We start from the raw sequence: 14,177 nt of genomic DNA, 5'->3' as shown, positions 1-14,177 counted from the left end.
TTGAAGGCTGATGTTCAGTTAGTCCGGAAGACCCCCGGGGATTCCGTTTTGGGCAGTTCCGCACCACTCTTCCACCTTGTCTTGCCCACCATGACAATTTGGAGGGTCATGATACGCCATCATGTTTGACGGGGCGAATTCCTTCGGCCCTATTGTGGATGCCAGGGATTCTATTTCTTTTAGAGGAACTCGATATTGAGCTTGGGCCTTGTTACAGGAAAAGGATAAGCGAAGAGGTTGGCTATGGGAGTGGTCAGGGAGTTTTCGTGCAAGAATGGGACAGCCAAACTCCAACGACAAAAGGACTTGCCATTGATACGGTGCCATTGAATGGCCTGTGCCTCCCTCGCACGTAGCCCGACCTACTTCGACTGATGCATTGCGAATACAAGGCTGTAAAATCCACACTGTTCACAACACCAGCAACTGCAATGCTGCGCCCATCTGCAGCAATCTGTGATATATCCTGCTCAATACGTGTCTCTTCCCCCTCTGCGTTGACAAACCCCGTCAGAGCCACGCTATTGTCCGTGGCTTTGACATCACGCATGGTCTGCCCGGTTCGCTCGAATACAACGGTCTTCAAGGCTTTTTCGCAGATCCCTTGGAATGCATCAATCGTGGCGCGCTGCCGGCCAAGTTCGTGAATCAAGTCTTGTTTATCTTCAGCGTCACTTGATGCCAGGGCTTTGGCCTCATACCGTACGATCGTTTTCCGATTCTCATTAGCCTCGGCAAGCTTTTTGCTGAGGAGGGTTTCCAGATGTCCCAGCATTTGGTCCCCCAGTTCCTTTATCAAGCTTTCTTGGCGAGACATTTTTAGACTTTCATACGCGTCAGCAAGTTTGTGTACTTCGATGCAAATATGGGGGCGAAACAGACTAGTTGGCAGTGTTGAGGGTGACGTTGAGTATCTTGGTACACCCGTTCAGCTGTTCTTTCAGTGTTCGGATCTGATCCTGGCGGAGAATCCCAATCTTTGCACTGTCGATCATGGACATCTGATGATCGATAGAATGCCTCATCCAGTGATTGAGGGACTCGCTGAACTTGGTGCATACTCGGTGACAGTTCTCGAGGGCAATCTTGATTTCAGAGTCTAGGATGAGTCCAGAACGGCCCTCGTCGATGGCAGACTCCAGTTGAGTCAGGATGGGCTTGAGCTGCTGGATCTCATCTTGAATATTCCGCACAGCCTCGGGAGCATTCCGGATTCTCTCGATGGTGTTGGAGAGGAGCTGCACGCCCTGGACAGCAGCGACAACAATACCTACGACTGAGGCAGTGACACTAAGAGGATCGCCCATTTTGACCGAGACGGATAGCGGAGGGGGACAGTTTAGTTTACTCGCGGTATGTAGTCCTCAAAGGATATCAATTAGAGTGAGGTGAGTTGTGAGGGGAACCACAACGTGCTCTTTGTTGTAGTTGAAGCCCGGCCCTTGGTGGGTTGATTGAGTTAGAAGACCGGGGATGCTAGGCATTTATTACTGTTTGAAGATCTCGAACTGGCTCGATGTCGAGAGAAGAATGAGGCCAACAGGACTGGTCCAGGAAACGATCAGGGGTGAGGTCGCCACCAATTCATAACCAAAAGCCGCTTGGTTTAACAGAGGATACGAAGAGATGAAATAGAAAGAGCATAACCATTCACACAGGTTAACTCGAATAGATCCCCGGTACATGTCCATACAGTTCATTAGAGCTCCTCACTTCCTCGAGGTTCACAATACATGACGTACCGGCTATCCATACAAAAGCAACAAACTCGTACTAAAGTATCATCTCCTTAGCTATGAGGGATTTCGTGGCCTCCTCACTTAAGCATATCGATTCTCATACGTTGTAAGATCATCGGCATCCTGTCACCTGAGTCTTGCCGCGCATGCCGCTGTGACAATGTGATTGGACAACAGCAGATGGCGCAGTCAAACCCCCGCGGCAAATCGAAATACCGTTGTTGCGTTGCCGCTAAGCTTCTCTGCAGGCAGCCCAGCAAGCTACCTCCATCGACAAGCCTGGTATTGACAAGGCTTTGTCTGTTCCTTTGTCCTTGCATAACCGAGAGTCACCAGATATTTCTCTCCTTCTATCGAACCTCCTCCTTCCGCACTCTCGTGCTTTCACAATTGTCACATCTGCTACCATGAGCAACAATATCGATGAATCAAAGTCGAATGACGTTCAGCCACTGGCAACCTCAGACAGGCCCCCTTGGTTGGCACATGTGGAGGATAGAATAGCTGAGGGAAATGAACAATTCGACTCTGGCGCCATGTACTTTGAGATTATCCGAGATTTGCTCCTCGCACCCGACAGCGACGACACTGCAATCCCCAAGGCCATCAAACGGTTCCACGAGCATTACGTTGCTGGTTTTGCCGGAAAAGACTTTGGGAGAAGACAGCCGCCTGAGTATGCCGCTGGGGACATCCTAAATGAGATCTCCATCGCTGTCTTTGAGACAGTGGGCAAAATTTCCTTCACGGACATCAGACATGACAGGCTTGCCAACTTCTTGATTGGTATCAAGCGCGATGCAGCAGATGAGTTCAGCAAGGAGGTGAGCTCCCTTAATTTGTTGACCATCATTGTCCGGTGCGCTAACGACTAATGGGACCCTCAATTCATTTATTTCGGATGGGGGCTTGAGGCTGCTGTGGCCGAAGATTGGAATAGCAGTCATGGTGAGTAGAAGCCAGCCCCGTGGCCTATTATTGTGATGCTCATATGATCTTCCGTCTACAGCCCAGGGAGTTACCAGAGACAAAGAATTCCGGACTGCGAGCCAGACTTCTCATTCATGGGTCAACAAATCAGCTCTACTAGCGAAGCTCTTCAGCGCAGGCCTGTTGGATGCTGACGGGACCCGTTGGATTTCCGGCGATTTTGAAAGTGCTTTCGAAACACGTACTTCAGGAGAATTAGCAACCAACATTGGTCGAAAGGCCCAAGTTGTTGCGCAGGCTAACTACATTCTGATTGCAGGAGATGCCTACATCAAGGAAGTGAAACAGCCTGCAAAAAAGTACCGCGTTGAGGTGACGCCAGCAAGGTGGAAGCTCTGGGCCTCGAAGCTACAGGAGGTTGCGGATACAGCAAGCATAGATGCAGAATGGGATCTCAAGAGCAGGGCTCAGAAGGCTTATGAGAAGATGGTTGAATTATACCCGGAGGCGTTCAAGACAGAAGAGACGCAGGTGGACAAGGTTTGAACGTGGTCACGCAGTTGATCATTTTGACCACGGGTTACTAGACATTAATGGAATCTGAGACGAATCGCTTGCTTTGGAGACTCCTTGCGATCCTTGAGAGCACCCCTCAACTTGCGGTTATGAATGCAGCCGACACCTCTCAGGTCTTAACTGTGGCCAGGTCCATCTCGACCTTGGCACTGCTCACATGCCACGAAGCAATCCACGAACTCGGCAGAAGCTTGAGCACAAGGTTTCTGAAATGATACCCCCAGGTGCTCTTTGGGATGTACATGGTCGCCATCTTCTTACTGCGGCGCTGAAGATTTTCGATGACGGGGCGGAGCTTCTTCTCGTGGTTGGCGAGAGCCTGTGGGATGCCCTTGGTCGCCATCAATGCCTTGCCCAAGATCTCGGCAGATGTGAGGGCCATGCCGGCACCTTGACCGGAGAGGAGCGTGAGACAGTGAGCCGCGTCTCCGACGAGAAGAACGCGCCCTTTGGACCATTGTGGCAAGCACACCATGGTTAGGCCATCAATGATGACAGCGCTGTCAGCTGCTTCTGCCTTGTCGATAATTTCGGTCACCTGCGCGGCTCCTCCATCTGTGACCTTGCGGAGAATGCCGAAACGATCGTCTCGTTCTTGAAGATGGGCGAAGTCGCCTCGCCAGATGTGCATTGCAGCCAATCGTTCATTCCGCAGACAGTAGAATACATCGAGATGTCCCGGGCTGTTGAAAGAGACACATGACGCCTCGAGCTCCTTCTTCTCGTCGACATCGTATACCGCGTAAGAGTAGCCGAGGTCCTCCAGACAATCGACGCCTTTCCAGAACTGGTTTCTGATGGAGGAGCGGATCCCGTCGGTGCCGATCAAGAGGTCGGCCTCGATGGTTTCACCACCTTTCAAGGTTGCTTTGACTTTGTCTCCGTCGTCTATGACGGTTTCAAGCGTCTGGTCGAATTGAATAGATGCCGTCGCTGGCAAGGCTTTAAAAAGGACATCGGCAAGGTCACCTCGACGCACAGCAAAGCTATCCAGCCCGCCATGCACATCAGCGTAGTGCAACCGGAGCATTTCGCGGCCCTTTGTGTCCTTGATGAGGTTTTCATCAAAGTTGTACGATCGAGCCTTGAGCTCGTCGAAGACGACCATCTGCTTGAGAGTGTCGAGGCAGCAGCCGGAAAGACTGACGACATAGCCTCCTTCTCGCACGCTGGCGGCTCTTTCGACAATAATCGAGGTCCAGCCAGCTCTGTCGAGCCACCAGGCTGTTGCCAGGCCTGCGATTCCCGCGCCGACAATGATGGCCTTGGGTTTGGACTCCATCGGGATTGTAGTGGGTGTAAACTAACCCTGGGACGAGAAGGTGCTCGGGAATTAAAGATGAAGTCTTGGTGACTTCGATTGGGGTATTTGGCAGCTCGTTCAATATTTAGGCCATTAAAAGTGATGATATCACTTGTCGCAAGTCCGTCGGGATGTCGGGTGGCATTGGCTTTTAAGTTATCGATCAGATAAGATCGGAGATTAAATCACCATCGTCATCCCGACACGCCACACAGTCGAGGCGGTTTTCGGAGCTCTGGAGTCAGGTCACTCGCAAGTTGAACCAATGGCATGCAATTTTATACGTGTTTTGTGCTCTGGGCGGCCAGCTTCCGCGCCCGTGTTCCGCAGTCGGCCTTCAGCTGCCGGGGAAACCCTGTGGAGAATTGGGTAATGGATCCATCAAGGTCGTGTGCATGGCTCCTTTACGTGGCCGAAGAACGGGGAAATATTCTTGTCACAGGTCCATTGACTGGTGCGCAGTAACCCTGTTGGCAAGTGTCGTCAATGCTGTTGCTTTTCATCCTTAATCGTAGCCCCTGATCGATAAGATGGCTACCTAGAAGTCACCAACTTCTTCGCACAAAAGGCAAGCAAGTCCGGGAGCTTGTGGTGTTTTGAAAATGATTAAGATAGGAGCTTATCGAATACGGTGCATCTCTCGGTCTTGCAGTCGGCAGAGGCCAACGTCTTGCGGCCTCACCAAGCTGTACAAGAAAGTTATTAGTTCTGGTTCCTTTAGCTCTTTCGCTGTGGCTTGAGGATCCCAGGACAAGGGGATGGCCCACGTACCTACCGGGCCACAGTTGAGTGCATACGGGGTAATTACTCTCCGAAACGGAATCGGATAAACAAACTGGTCGCCGTCGGTCTTAACTTTGTTCGAACCGCGAACTTCGGAAGTGCTGAGGAGGGAAGGAAGGTGCGACATTTCGAACGGGGCGGACAGGAGCGATTGGTGCCTGAGATCTCAGGTATCTACCCTCGACAACCCTGGTCATGAAGTCGCGATCTTCCTCACTTAAAACATCGACACGCTGTTCAGAGTTCAAACATCAGTCTTCTTAAGGAACATGTTAACCAGGTGCTATGATCTTCCTCTGCCCCCTCGTTGGCCCAAGTGGCATGCTACCAGCACCGAGTGTCCTTTCAATTGCCAGGCCAAGGAAAGACATGCCAGAGCCTAGTAACGGCTTGGTAGTTAAGAATACGTCACCTCAGAGACACAGCCACCTGATGCAAACCAGGATCGAGGTGACCTAAGAATACAGTGAAGATGAAATACATGACAGCCCTGTTTCTTCGCAGCCTGATTCCGTTTTCGGGTTCCGTCAACTTCCATCACCAACTGTTCGGACCTCAGTGTGACGGCATTATAACATGGACAGGTTAGATCCCGCGCTTTACACCATCGCATGGATTGCGCCGTTGGATATCGATGCGCAGGCCGCTCTCTACATGCTCGACAACAGGCACAACGGCCGGTTTCCCGTCAGCCGAGGCGATGATTACGTTTTTCAAGCTGGGGACATCAACGGTCACAACATCATTATTACGACCTTGCCTGAAGGCCAAAAGTATGGTCCTGGGTCAGCTGCAGCCCTTGCTAGCCAGGTTAAGAGGTTCTTTCCCAATCTCTGGTTCGGCTTACTCGTCGGTGTCGCAGCTGGTCTTCCGAATTTGACAGGGAGCCCCCCCTTGACATCCGCCTTGGAGATGTTCTTGTCGGCCTACCGGAGGGCGAAGGCGCGGGGCTCAACGGGCAAACAACCTCTTCTCAACCGCTATCGACTGTTTTCGCGTAATGCAACTTGAAGAATCACATAAGCCAGAACTCATACGTCTACTCTGTGGCTTTGCATCATCTTGTGGTAAGACTGGAGACTTGAGTTCGGCCGAGGAGGCTTGCAGTCGGCGCTGGCGATTGCGGAGCCAGTTTACGAGCCCACAAGTCATGAGATGGTCGAGATAACCTCTCAGCTCAAGGCGATTAGGAAGTCAATTGCCGTGGAGCGAGATCGCCACCTACGAGCATTGCTTGCAAGCAGAGGAGGGAAGCCAAGCCATCTTGAGGATGAACTTGAGAGTCGACTTGAGAGTCAGCTTGAGATTCACCCGGCGAGGCGGCATCGGGTGCAGCACGAGACACTAATGGTGACCATGAAGAATCTTACGATATATGATATAACGAGCATTCCCTTTGCTGTTTTTTTTTTTTTTTAGCGCGCTGGCATGATATGGTTAGGATGAGAGACATCAAGTGTTTTTAAGGATAGGTCGACGAGCAATTCTGAGTCGACTATTCATGTGGTCCGTTCCGCCGGCATTGGCAAGCTTGCATTATCCTTCCCATTGACGATATTAATCTGTGATAATATCTAGTGTCAGTAGAACATTCTCCTCACGACGTTACGGTTGTGGTCGCCGCGAGATGTTGGGCCTTGAGCAAATATTGTTACTTGTTGATCTTGAGGATATCTCCAGGCATAGATCATTCACCACATCAGCAAAACACTCCACCATCAACACTCATCATGGTATGCATGAGTTTTCTCAACTATTATTTATCTAAATCACAACAAAGACGCGTTTCGTGCGCATGTCATGTCCTGAAGCCACAAGCGGCGAGGTCATCGGAGAAAGAGAATCATTGATTTTGTTATCCTGATTCCGATCCTGGATTTCATCCAAGTCAGAATGCGTCAACAAGGGCGAGGCAGTACCTGTATACCCTTCTTATCTCCCATCTATTTTCACACTAGTCGAATCGAATATGGAAAGAGAGGCGCCGTGATCTTGAGTCGAGCCTTCAATATTATGACCTCGGGAGGGCCCCTCAAGTTTAGTATAGTTAAACCCCGGCCCTTAAACTTGGTGGGATAACCGCGCCAGTAGTTAGTAACAACTATCTTGGAACCGAAATTAACGATAGCGTTTGTACATAGAGTTAGAGCTTATGAGCTTGTTGCTACAATCTAATAAATCTTGATATCTGCTACTTTATGTTCACCCTTAATAACCTCCCCATACATGATTCCATGGACATAACACTCGCCAACAATGACCCAGCCTTCTCTCAACCTCCTAAGGATCATTGGTGTATTACACCCCTTGAGAATCGCAATACTATCGCCAACTTTGGCCGATGATGCGCCCAGTCCCATCCTTCCATCCCGAGTACCAAAAAGGCGCCTCCATGCCATGACGTTGATTGCCCATGAAAAGGCTTCCCGTTGTATTTCTGTTGCAAAGCAAACTTGATAACCTAATGCCCCCCTTGCTCTTTTCACAATCGTGAAACGTTGTTTTGGCCCAAAGATGAGCTGTTCCAGATTGTAGCCACATAATGAAAGTCTCTTGTTGCGGGTGATGAAGCGGCGGAACCCAAACCCGTGCGTGTAGACTCCGTCCATGTCCGCTGACCATAGGTTGCGGTCAAGAAGCCAAGAATAAGCCTCCGGTGCTCTGCATCCCCCTTGTGACGTTGTGTCGCCAACTATCGTTCGCCATAGAGCCTCTTGGGTGGCTTTGAAGTCTCCATATATGCTATGATCGGACGGAGCAATGTTTGAAGGGTAAGCTTCATCGACCTCATCTGAATGAGACGCGCCCAAGCACGTGATCGTGTCCAGTATAATACCCTTTACTGTGATTGACAAATCCAAAGACGGATATATGGGTGATGGAGACCCCAAGCCGCAATCAGTTTGATAGCTGCCTCCAAGATGGATTGCTGGAGGTGGGGTGCAGGTCCAGCAGACGGTCCAGGAGGGAAGATTGTGTGTGCATGGCGTGCCAACTAGGGCTTGACCGGGTTTGGATCCTTTGACCAAATCCAGAGACCGAAATATAGCAGGAGCAATAGTGCGATGCTGCAGAGCAGAGGGGAGTGTCTCGAGACGGCGGCGGACAGGTATTGGCCCAGCTGGTCTTGATATCAGTCTCAGAATGTTAAGGTCGCCTGCCTCCAGAAATTTGGTTGTGAAAGACGAATACAAGGCGGATAAGGAGACTGTGTAATCTGGCACGACAGCAACCCTGTCAGCAACAGCTTTGATGCCCAGAATGCCATACACCCTGTCCTTTTCTTCGGTGACGTTTGAATCTCGGCAGAGGTTCAAAACCAGCGTGAGAGCCTGCCAATCTCCCAGAAAGCTCAACTTTTGGTTCAGCTGAATGCCGCCCAAGGCAACCTGCATCCCCCACAGCCTCTCCGATGACAGATGCGTGTCCTCGGCCAGTCTATCCCGTGCAAACTCGTAAGTGTTGAGAGCAGCCAGGGGCGGCCGGCTGCTGTCGAGAATATCACGACCGAGCCTTGCTTGGTCGTTGTTGATGACGACAGCCGCTCGGTAGATATCGTCCCATGCAATGCACCTGTTTCCACAAAGAACGGGCGCGCCAGGTCGACCGTTTGCCACTTCCTGTATAATCCACATGCGTCGCCAGTAAGTTCTAGTAAAGAAACAGAACAGAGCTTTATAGACCGCACGCCTGAGGGGACTCTGATAGCCCGGGATAACGACAAAGAACGGACGTGCGTCAATCGCCATCCCTTGATGGTATACTCCTTCCAACGGGGTCGGTCGTCTTGACTGGTTAGCCAGCCAGTGAAGCGCTGACAGGGCCAAGGAGCTATCATCAGCCTCTGGGCCGATCCAGATGACTACCTGCCATGCAGACCGATATATGTCTCGCATGCGAGCAACCTGCTGACCACGTTCGGCCAGGTCATCTTGGTTGATGCAAATGGCGTCGATCCAGAGTCTGAAACCTTGACGTATTCTTTGGGTACGGCGAAGTTGGATCAAGGCATCGTATAGGTTGGGTGTGACTCCGAATTGAGCGCCATTGACAGTGATGAAGCGCCGAGGTGTTGGAGGACCCCATTCGTATGATAAGGCGATAAAGTCTCCCCATGGATATCTCCATGGCAGGCGAGCTTCCTCGTCGAGGGAAGGCGAGGGTCCTTGTGAGACTGCAAACGGATCTCGGCCTTTGTCAAAGAGGGCGTCTGTATCGTGGTGGTTGGAGATCTCGGGCCAAGCATCGCTGTGACCTTTGAATCGCCGATCAGGAGACACTGTTACTCCAGGCACAAGGTTGACATGCTCGATTGTGCACAAGATTGGCTGAGAGTCGTCCCCATTTTCAGCTGGCTCTATTTTGACAAGACGAATCTCGTCGCTCGCCAAGGGCTGGTATGAGAAAGACATGTCGATTGTGCAAAGGCAAGACAAGCGATGCAGCTCAACCCATACTTAACTCCTCCTTAAATATGTCCAAACGTGAGGTGGTTACAGAATCAACAGCGGTTATCCTGACCAATCAAAGAGTTTGACTTTGCGGCATAGACCCATACCCAGCCCATGTTTCGTTACATTATGGGCCGACTCCTGCATTTAAGCGCCGAGAGGACATTGACGCCTTCCTTACCTATCTACCCTATAGATCGGAGCAATATTAGGGGAAAAAGTCATCCTTTCTAACTATACAAGGATTAGAAAACTAACAAAGATAGGGCATCTCTTTATACCTCATTTGAACTGTCTGAATAGAATTTGGACAACACTGCTTGAATAAGTGCTGTCGTTTGAAGACAGATGACTTCCATCCAAGGCAACAACTGGCACATGTGCAGCAGTAGAGAAACAATAATACACAATTAAGGACTCGGGTTTAATAAAGCTTCGCTTGGGTATCAGGGAACTAGCTCGTAAGGACTTGATAGAGTGAATACAGGTAGCCATACACACACAGCCTGTGGTTACTAGTGTTTTCCGCTGTTAGGCTGTAGCTTTGGGGGGTTCTGTCGACGTCAACTTCTTCTTGGTAAACCACCAGGTCAGAAGCCCAGTAACAGCCATCATGAAGGGCACTCCAAGACCTACACCGATACCGACACCGAGTTTCCACTTATTAGCTTCCTTCTGCTTTCCAATGTCATACTGTGCTCGGGCAGCTGCAGCAACCCATCCGTTCTGCACCGAGAACTGGGAGCTCATGTCCTGCCAGCCATCCCGAGCGTCTCCCTTTTCTGGTTGTCTGATGAAAATGACGTTGATCATGCCGCTGGCGAGACTACGGATCTCGGTCTCTGTGAGGTTGAATTTGGGAGAAGCTGCCATCTTGGCGAAGAGGTCGTAAGGTTTGAAAATATAGTGACTGTCCGTTATGTCTTGAGACGGTCAGCATCGACACTCCCTGAATGTTAGAGTAAGGGAGGAAGTGAAGATCACTCACTGACTCCCCAGGAAAGAAGCTTTCCGCCATAATCAGGCTCGGTCTCGCCTACAAGGAATCGCCACTCAATAGAAACCGGATGATCCGAGTCGGCATGGATCCAGGTGATGTTGTACTCGTCGGTGCCAAGGAGGACACCGTACCCAGTATTGCGGTCGCCGAGATCACTATGTATCGAGAGGACATGGTCTGGGAAATCACACGGGCTTGAGTCGCACCAGCGGAAGGATGTGAGACAGAGTCTGTTGTCGCAGTTGCGCTCAGCAAGTGCGCCAGTAAGGTAAAGCCATGTTACACCGAAAACAAGTAAGAGCTTGTGAATCATTCTGTTGTGATGAAAGTTGTGGCTATTATCCACAAATTGCCGGAGAATAAAGAAACTTGAGGATGCATCTCCAATGGGTATGCTAACGGGGCCGCATCCTATTATATCCATGTTCTAGAAGGATTCTTGGCCGTGTCATGTTGAATGCCGAAACAGAGAAAGCTACGGGCCAAGAGATGGGAAAGAGTCCCTCGCAATGGTTACCGCAAGGCGCAGGTGGCGCAGGGGTTGACGGCTATTCCTAGCTTGTTCGACCCCTGTGCATGCCAAGGATCAACGTCAGTGCTGCTAGGGAAAGCCTCTTGGCAGGATATCACCGGGCAGTGGCAAGTCTGCCAACAAGCATCAGATGATTGAGTGTCTGCAGAGAGTAATGCAAGATAGGTCCACTTAATAAGGATGACAGGGGCCCAGGCAAAGTTTTTACTCTGTCCTCATCAAGCTTATATGGGTTAGCAGAAGCTCAATTTGTGTTGCCCTCTCCTCTTGTCGACAAAACGAGGTAGACTTGAGGAACCGAGTAAATTAATTCAGAGAGCAAGTTGGAGCCATGGAATGATGAACTGATGGCCGCGGTCGGCTGGTCTTGCATAGCCTCTTATGCAAAGTGCTCCTCCAATAACGCCCCAGGCGCAGCTGTCATTTTAAATGGGCAACTCTGAAACTTGGCACTCCAAGGGAACACCTTCAACGCCAATGCGTGGATAGAGGGATCGATAAGTGCAAGGATAAATACTTTGCCACTGAAACAGCATACGAACGCCGCGGGGTACGGTGGTCATCAAGTTGCATAATTTCCAGCTGTGGCAGAAGTGGCCTTTTATTCTCAACTCGACGATGAAACCAAGTGGTGGGTCTTATCCTTATTGAATAGGTACTCCGTATTACTACTTAAAGAAGCCGTATTAGATGCTTGCTTTGGTTAATGAAATAGTGCATGATTCTCTCAACCAAATGACCGAGCCATAGCTCTTCACAACGTTCAACAGCTTCCCGTTCGCAAACTATTGTCTCCTCCGTACGTCACTGCTTCCTCTGACCAAATGGGTTTCCAGACTTCTCTGGCATGAGCCTCGCTTCATCACTCTCGCTGTATCGCACACCATAGGTCTTGTGAAAGATAATCCCGGGTGTCTCCACGTAGTGCTCCTCATCGGAATGCAGTCGATTGGCGCTGGCAGTTGCCACAGCCTGGGCCCCCATTCTACCAGCCATGGGTGGAAGACTGTTATGTCGCTCGTAGTATTGATTGCCTCTGCTGCTTTGCGTCGATGAAGAGGACAATATGGGGAAGATCTTGACGAGCACCGCGCGCATCGCTGGGAGACAGGCGCACATAATGCCCACGGTGATCTCAATGGTGGACCAGACAGACACATTATATAGCTCCCATGTCTTGTTTATCGACTTGCCGAAATGTACCAAAGATTTGAAACGGATAACGCTCACGACAGTTACGCTATTAAGGCATCAGTACTTGTCCGGCAGAGTAAGAGCCACAGGGGAGACAACTTACAAGGTACCAACACTGAACATGAAGGCCACGCCGACCTTCTTTTTCCAATGAAGCTGGAGACTTCGCAGCTGCCACAGCGGCACGGCCAGCATCCACAGGTCCAGGGCGACGCTGAAACTGGCGTGAGACCACAAAATAGCATTGATGTCATTGCATTTGCCTTTATGCAGTCCATCCCACTGGTTCCAGAAATACGAGATGGGCGTGCAGGGAAAGATGCCCACAATGACAAAGGCAACGCCCCACAAGGAGGTGAAAATGAAGGTGCCCCAGAGCAGACGCTGGGTTTCCCGCATAGGGAATATGCGTATGTAGAAGCCTATAATGGCCAGCTTCACTAACATAGTCTGCAGGAAGTATAATATTCCTAGGATGTAGCAGAGGCGTGTGATTGTGGTAATATGCTGAGGACTAAGAGTCCAGATGTCTCGACCGAACCCATTGGCCGTTGTACCATGGACAGTGATTACGGCAGCAGGAATGAAGGAGAAGATTGCTGCCAGGACCAGCCAGTCATCGACATCGATGTTGATGGTTGAGACCGACAGCTTATAACCGAACCGAATTGCAACAAAGACGCCTGCTACTACAGTGAGAGTAGTGGAGAGAGTGGCAAACTGTTGCGAGCAGTCGCGTATTGGAGCACCGCAATCTGCCAAGCTGGAGTTCTTGGCCTCTGCAGTATCAGGTTTAGCGCAGATCCCGTAGGTAGTGACCTATTCTTGGCTGGACGGAGCTTACGCACTTAATGCTTCGGGTATGGTACAGCTCGCGGACACGCAGCTTGTGACATTTTGCTGAAACTCGTGGTGTACACAAATACACGTCTGGTTGCCAGGGGCGCAAAAGCCCCCTTGAAGGGCGGTGATCATGCATTTTGCCTAGAAAAGCGTGTCAAAAGAGGGGATCCTCGGGTTGGGGTGAGTCGTACTGCACAGCGAGGATACTCGGATAAGCTGGGTGAGGAAAGGTCTCGCGCAAGGGCCTTTGGTACGAGAAATGAGGCAAATAGAATTGATGTAAGTATTAGACGGTGCTGGAGGCCCATTGTAGTATTGTTCGAGTGAACATGGAAAGGTCAAAGGTTGAGAAGGTCGATGGCGGTGCTGCGGGAGGAACCGAGACTTTGTATGCACAGTTCTGCAGGATTACCAATGTTTGAGTTACGTGCTGAAGTTTCCTTACGCCGTGGCTCTTGACGTGCCGCATCCGACTTCAAGAGGCGTCGAGATGACCAGCTTGTCGAGAGAGGGATTGGCTCGGGTGCAGCCATGGCCGCCCCGGAACGCCACATATCGCGAATCATTCAGCCTCTGCTGTTACGGGCTTGTTCATGCTCTGGGGTAACCACTGACACCTTCCCTGTTCTTACACCGTACTGTACTGCCAAAGGGCCCTTCATTGAGGCTTCTGGGTGAGGCTGTCAAGGACAAGCTATGACCTTCGCTTAACCTTCTTGGGTGCTCAACGAGACTTGAAGCCTATCGCCATAGTCAAGCCCCTTTGAGCACAATGTCAAAAATTCTTTTCAATTACATCTCCTTTGATTGTTCTCGGTCATGTGCA

The 14,177-nt window shown here is 50.6% G+C and overlaps 7 protein-coding genes across 7 annotated transcripts; 2 read left to right on the top strand and 5 right to left on the bottom strand.

Moving 5' to 3' along the window:
• Nucleotides 1-881: 881 nt before the first annotated feature.
• NCS54_01320700 (Helo-like-N domain-containing protein) lies at nucleotides 882-1,307 on the bottom strand (the record flags this gene model as incomplete). The annotated part of the gene is made up of 1 exon (XM_053158413.1): nucleotides 882-1,307. The coding sequence occupies one exon, from the start codon at nucleotides 1,305-1,307 to the stop codon at nucleotides 882-884; it is 426 nt and encodes a 141-aa protein (XP_053014388.1).
• Nucleotides 1,308-2,146: 839 nt separating this feature from the next.
• On the top strand, nucleotides 2,147-3,215 carry NCS54_01320600 (Hypothetical protein; the record flags this gene model as incomplete). Its single annotated transcript, XM_053158412.1, has 3 exons — nucleotides 2,147-2,598; nucleotides 2,680-2,687; nucleotides 2,749-3,215. The coding sequence occupies 3 exons, from the start codon at nucleotides 2,147-2,149 to the stop codon at nucleotides 3,213-3,215; spliced, it is 927 nt and encodes a 308-aa protein (XP_053014387.1).
• A 139-nt stretch (nucleotides 3,216-3,354) lies between these two features.
• Nucleotides 3,355-4,527, bottom strand: NCS54_01320500 (FAD-binding-3 domain-containing protein; the record flags this gene model as incomplete). The annotated part of the gene is made up of 1 exon (XM_053158411.1): nucleotides 3,355-4,527. The coding sequence occupies one exon, from the start codon at nucleotides 4,525-4,527 to the stop codon at nucleotides 3,355-3,357; it is 1,173 nt and encodes a 390-aa protein (XP_053014386.1).
• A 1,380-nt stretch (nucleotides 4,528-5,907) lies between these two features.
• Nucleotides 5,908-6,342, top strand: NCS54_01320400 (Hypothetical protein; the record flags this gene model as incomplete). The annotated part of the gene is made up of 1 exon (XM_053158410.1): nucleotides 5,908-6,342. The coding sequence occupies one exon, from the start codon at nucleotides 5,908-5,910 to the stop codon at nucleotides 6,340-6,342; it is 435 nt and encodes a 144-aa protein (XP_053014385.1).
• Nucleotides 6,343-8,326: 1,984 nt separating this feature from the next.
• NCS54_01320300 (HET domain-containing protein) lies at nucleotides 8,327-9,743 on the bottom strand (the record flags this gene model as incomplete). The annotated part of the gene is made up of 2 exons (XM_053158409.1): nucleotides 8,327-8,452; nucleotides 8,541-9,743. The coding sequence occupies 2 exons, from the start codon at nucleotides 9,741-9,743 to the stop codon at nucleotides 8,327-8,329; spliced, it is 1,329 nt and encodes a 442-aa protein (XP_053014384.1).
• A 570-nt stretch (nucleotides 9,744-10,313) lies between these two features.
• On the bottom strand, nucleotides 10,314-11,095 carry NCS54_01320200 (Hypothetical protein; the record flags this gene model as incomplete). The annotated part of the gene is made up of 2 exons (XM_053158408.1): nucleotides 10,314-10,705; nucleotides 10,771-11,095. 2 exons carry the CDS (start codon nucleotides 11,093-11,095, stop codon nucleotides 10,314-10,316), a joined length of 717 nt encoding a protein of 238 aa, XP_053014383.1.
• A 1,023-nt stretch (nucleotides 11,096-12,118) lies between these two features.
• NCS54_01320100 (CFEM domain-containing protein) lies at nucleotides 12,119-13,659 on the bottom strand (the record flags this gene model as incomplete). The annotated part of the gene is made up of 4 exons (XM_053158407.1): nucleotides 12,119-12,554; nucleotides 12,612-13,287; nucleotides 13,357-13,492; nucleotides 13,543-13,659. The coding sequence occupies 4 exons, from the start codon at nucleotides 13,657-13,659 to the stop codon at nucleotides 12,119-12,121; spliced, it is 1,365 nt and encodes a 454-aa protein (XP_053014382.1).
• Nucleotides 13,660-14,177: the final 518 nt, after the last annotated feature.

Source organism: Fusarium falciforme, chromosome 11 (assembly GCF_026873545.1).
Source record: "Fusarium falciforme chromosome 11, complete sequence".
In the NCBI taxonomy this organism is placed as follows: domain Eukaryota; kingdom Fungi; phylum Ascomycota; class Sordariomycetes; order Hypocreales; family Nectriaceae; genus Fusarium; species Fusarium falciforme.
The sequence above is the reverse complement of the archived record's forward strand: the minus strand, read 5'-3'. Positions and strand labels throughout refer to the sequence as shown.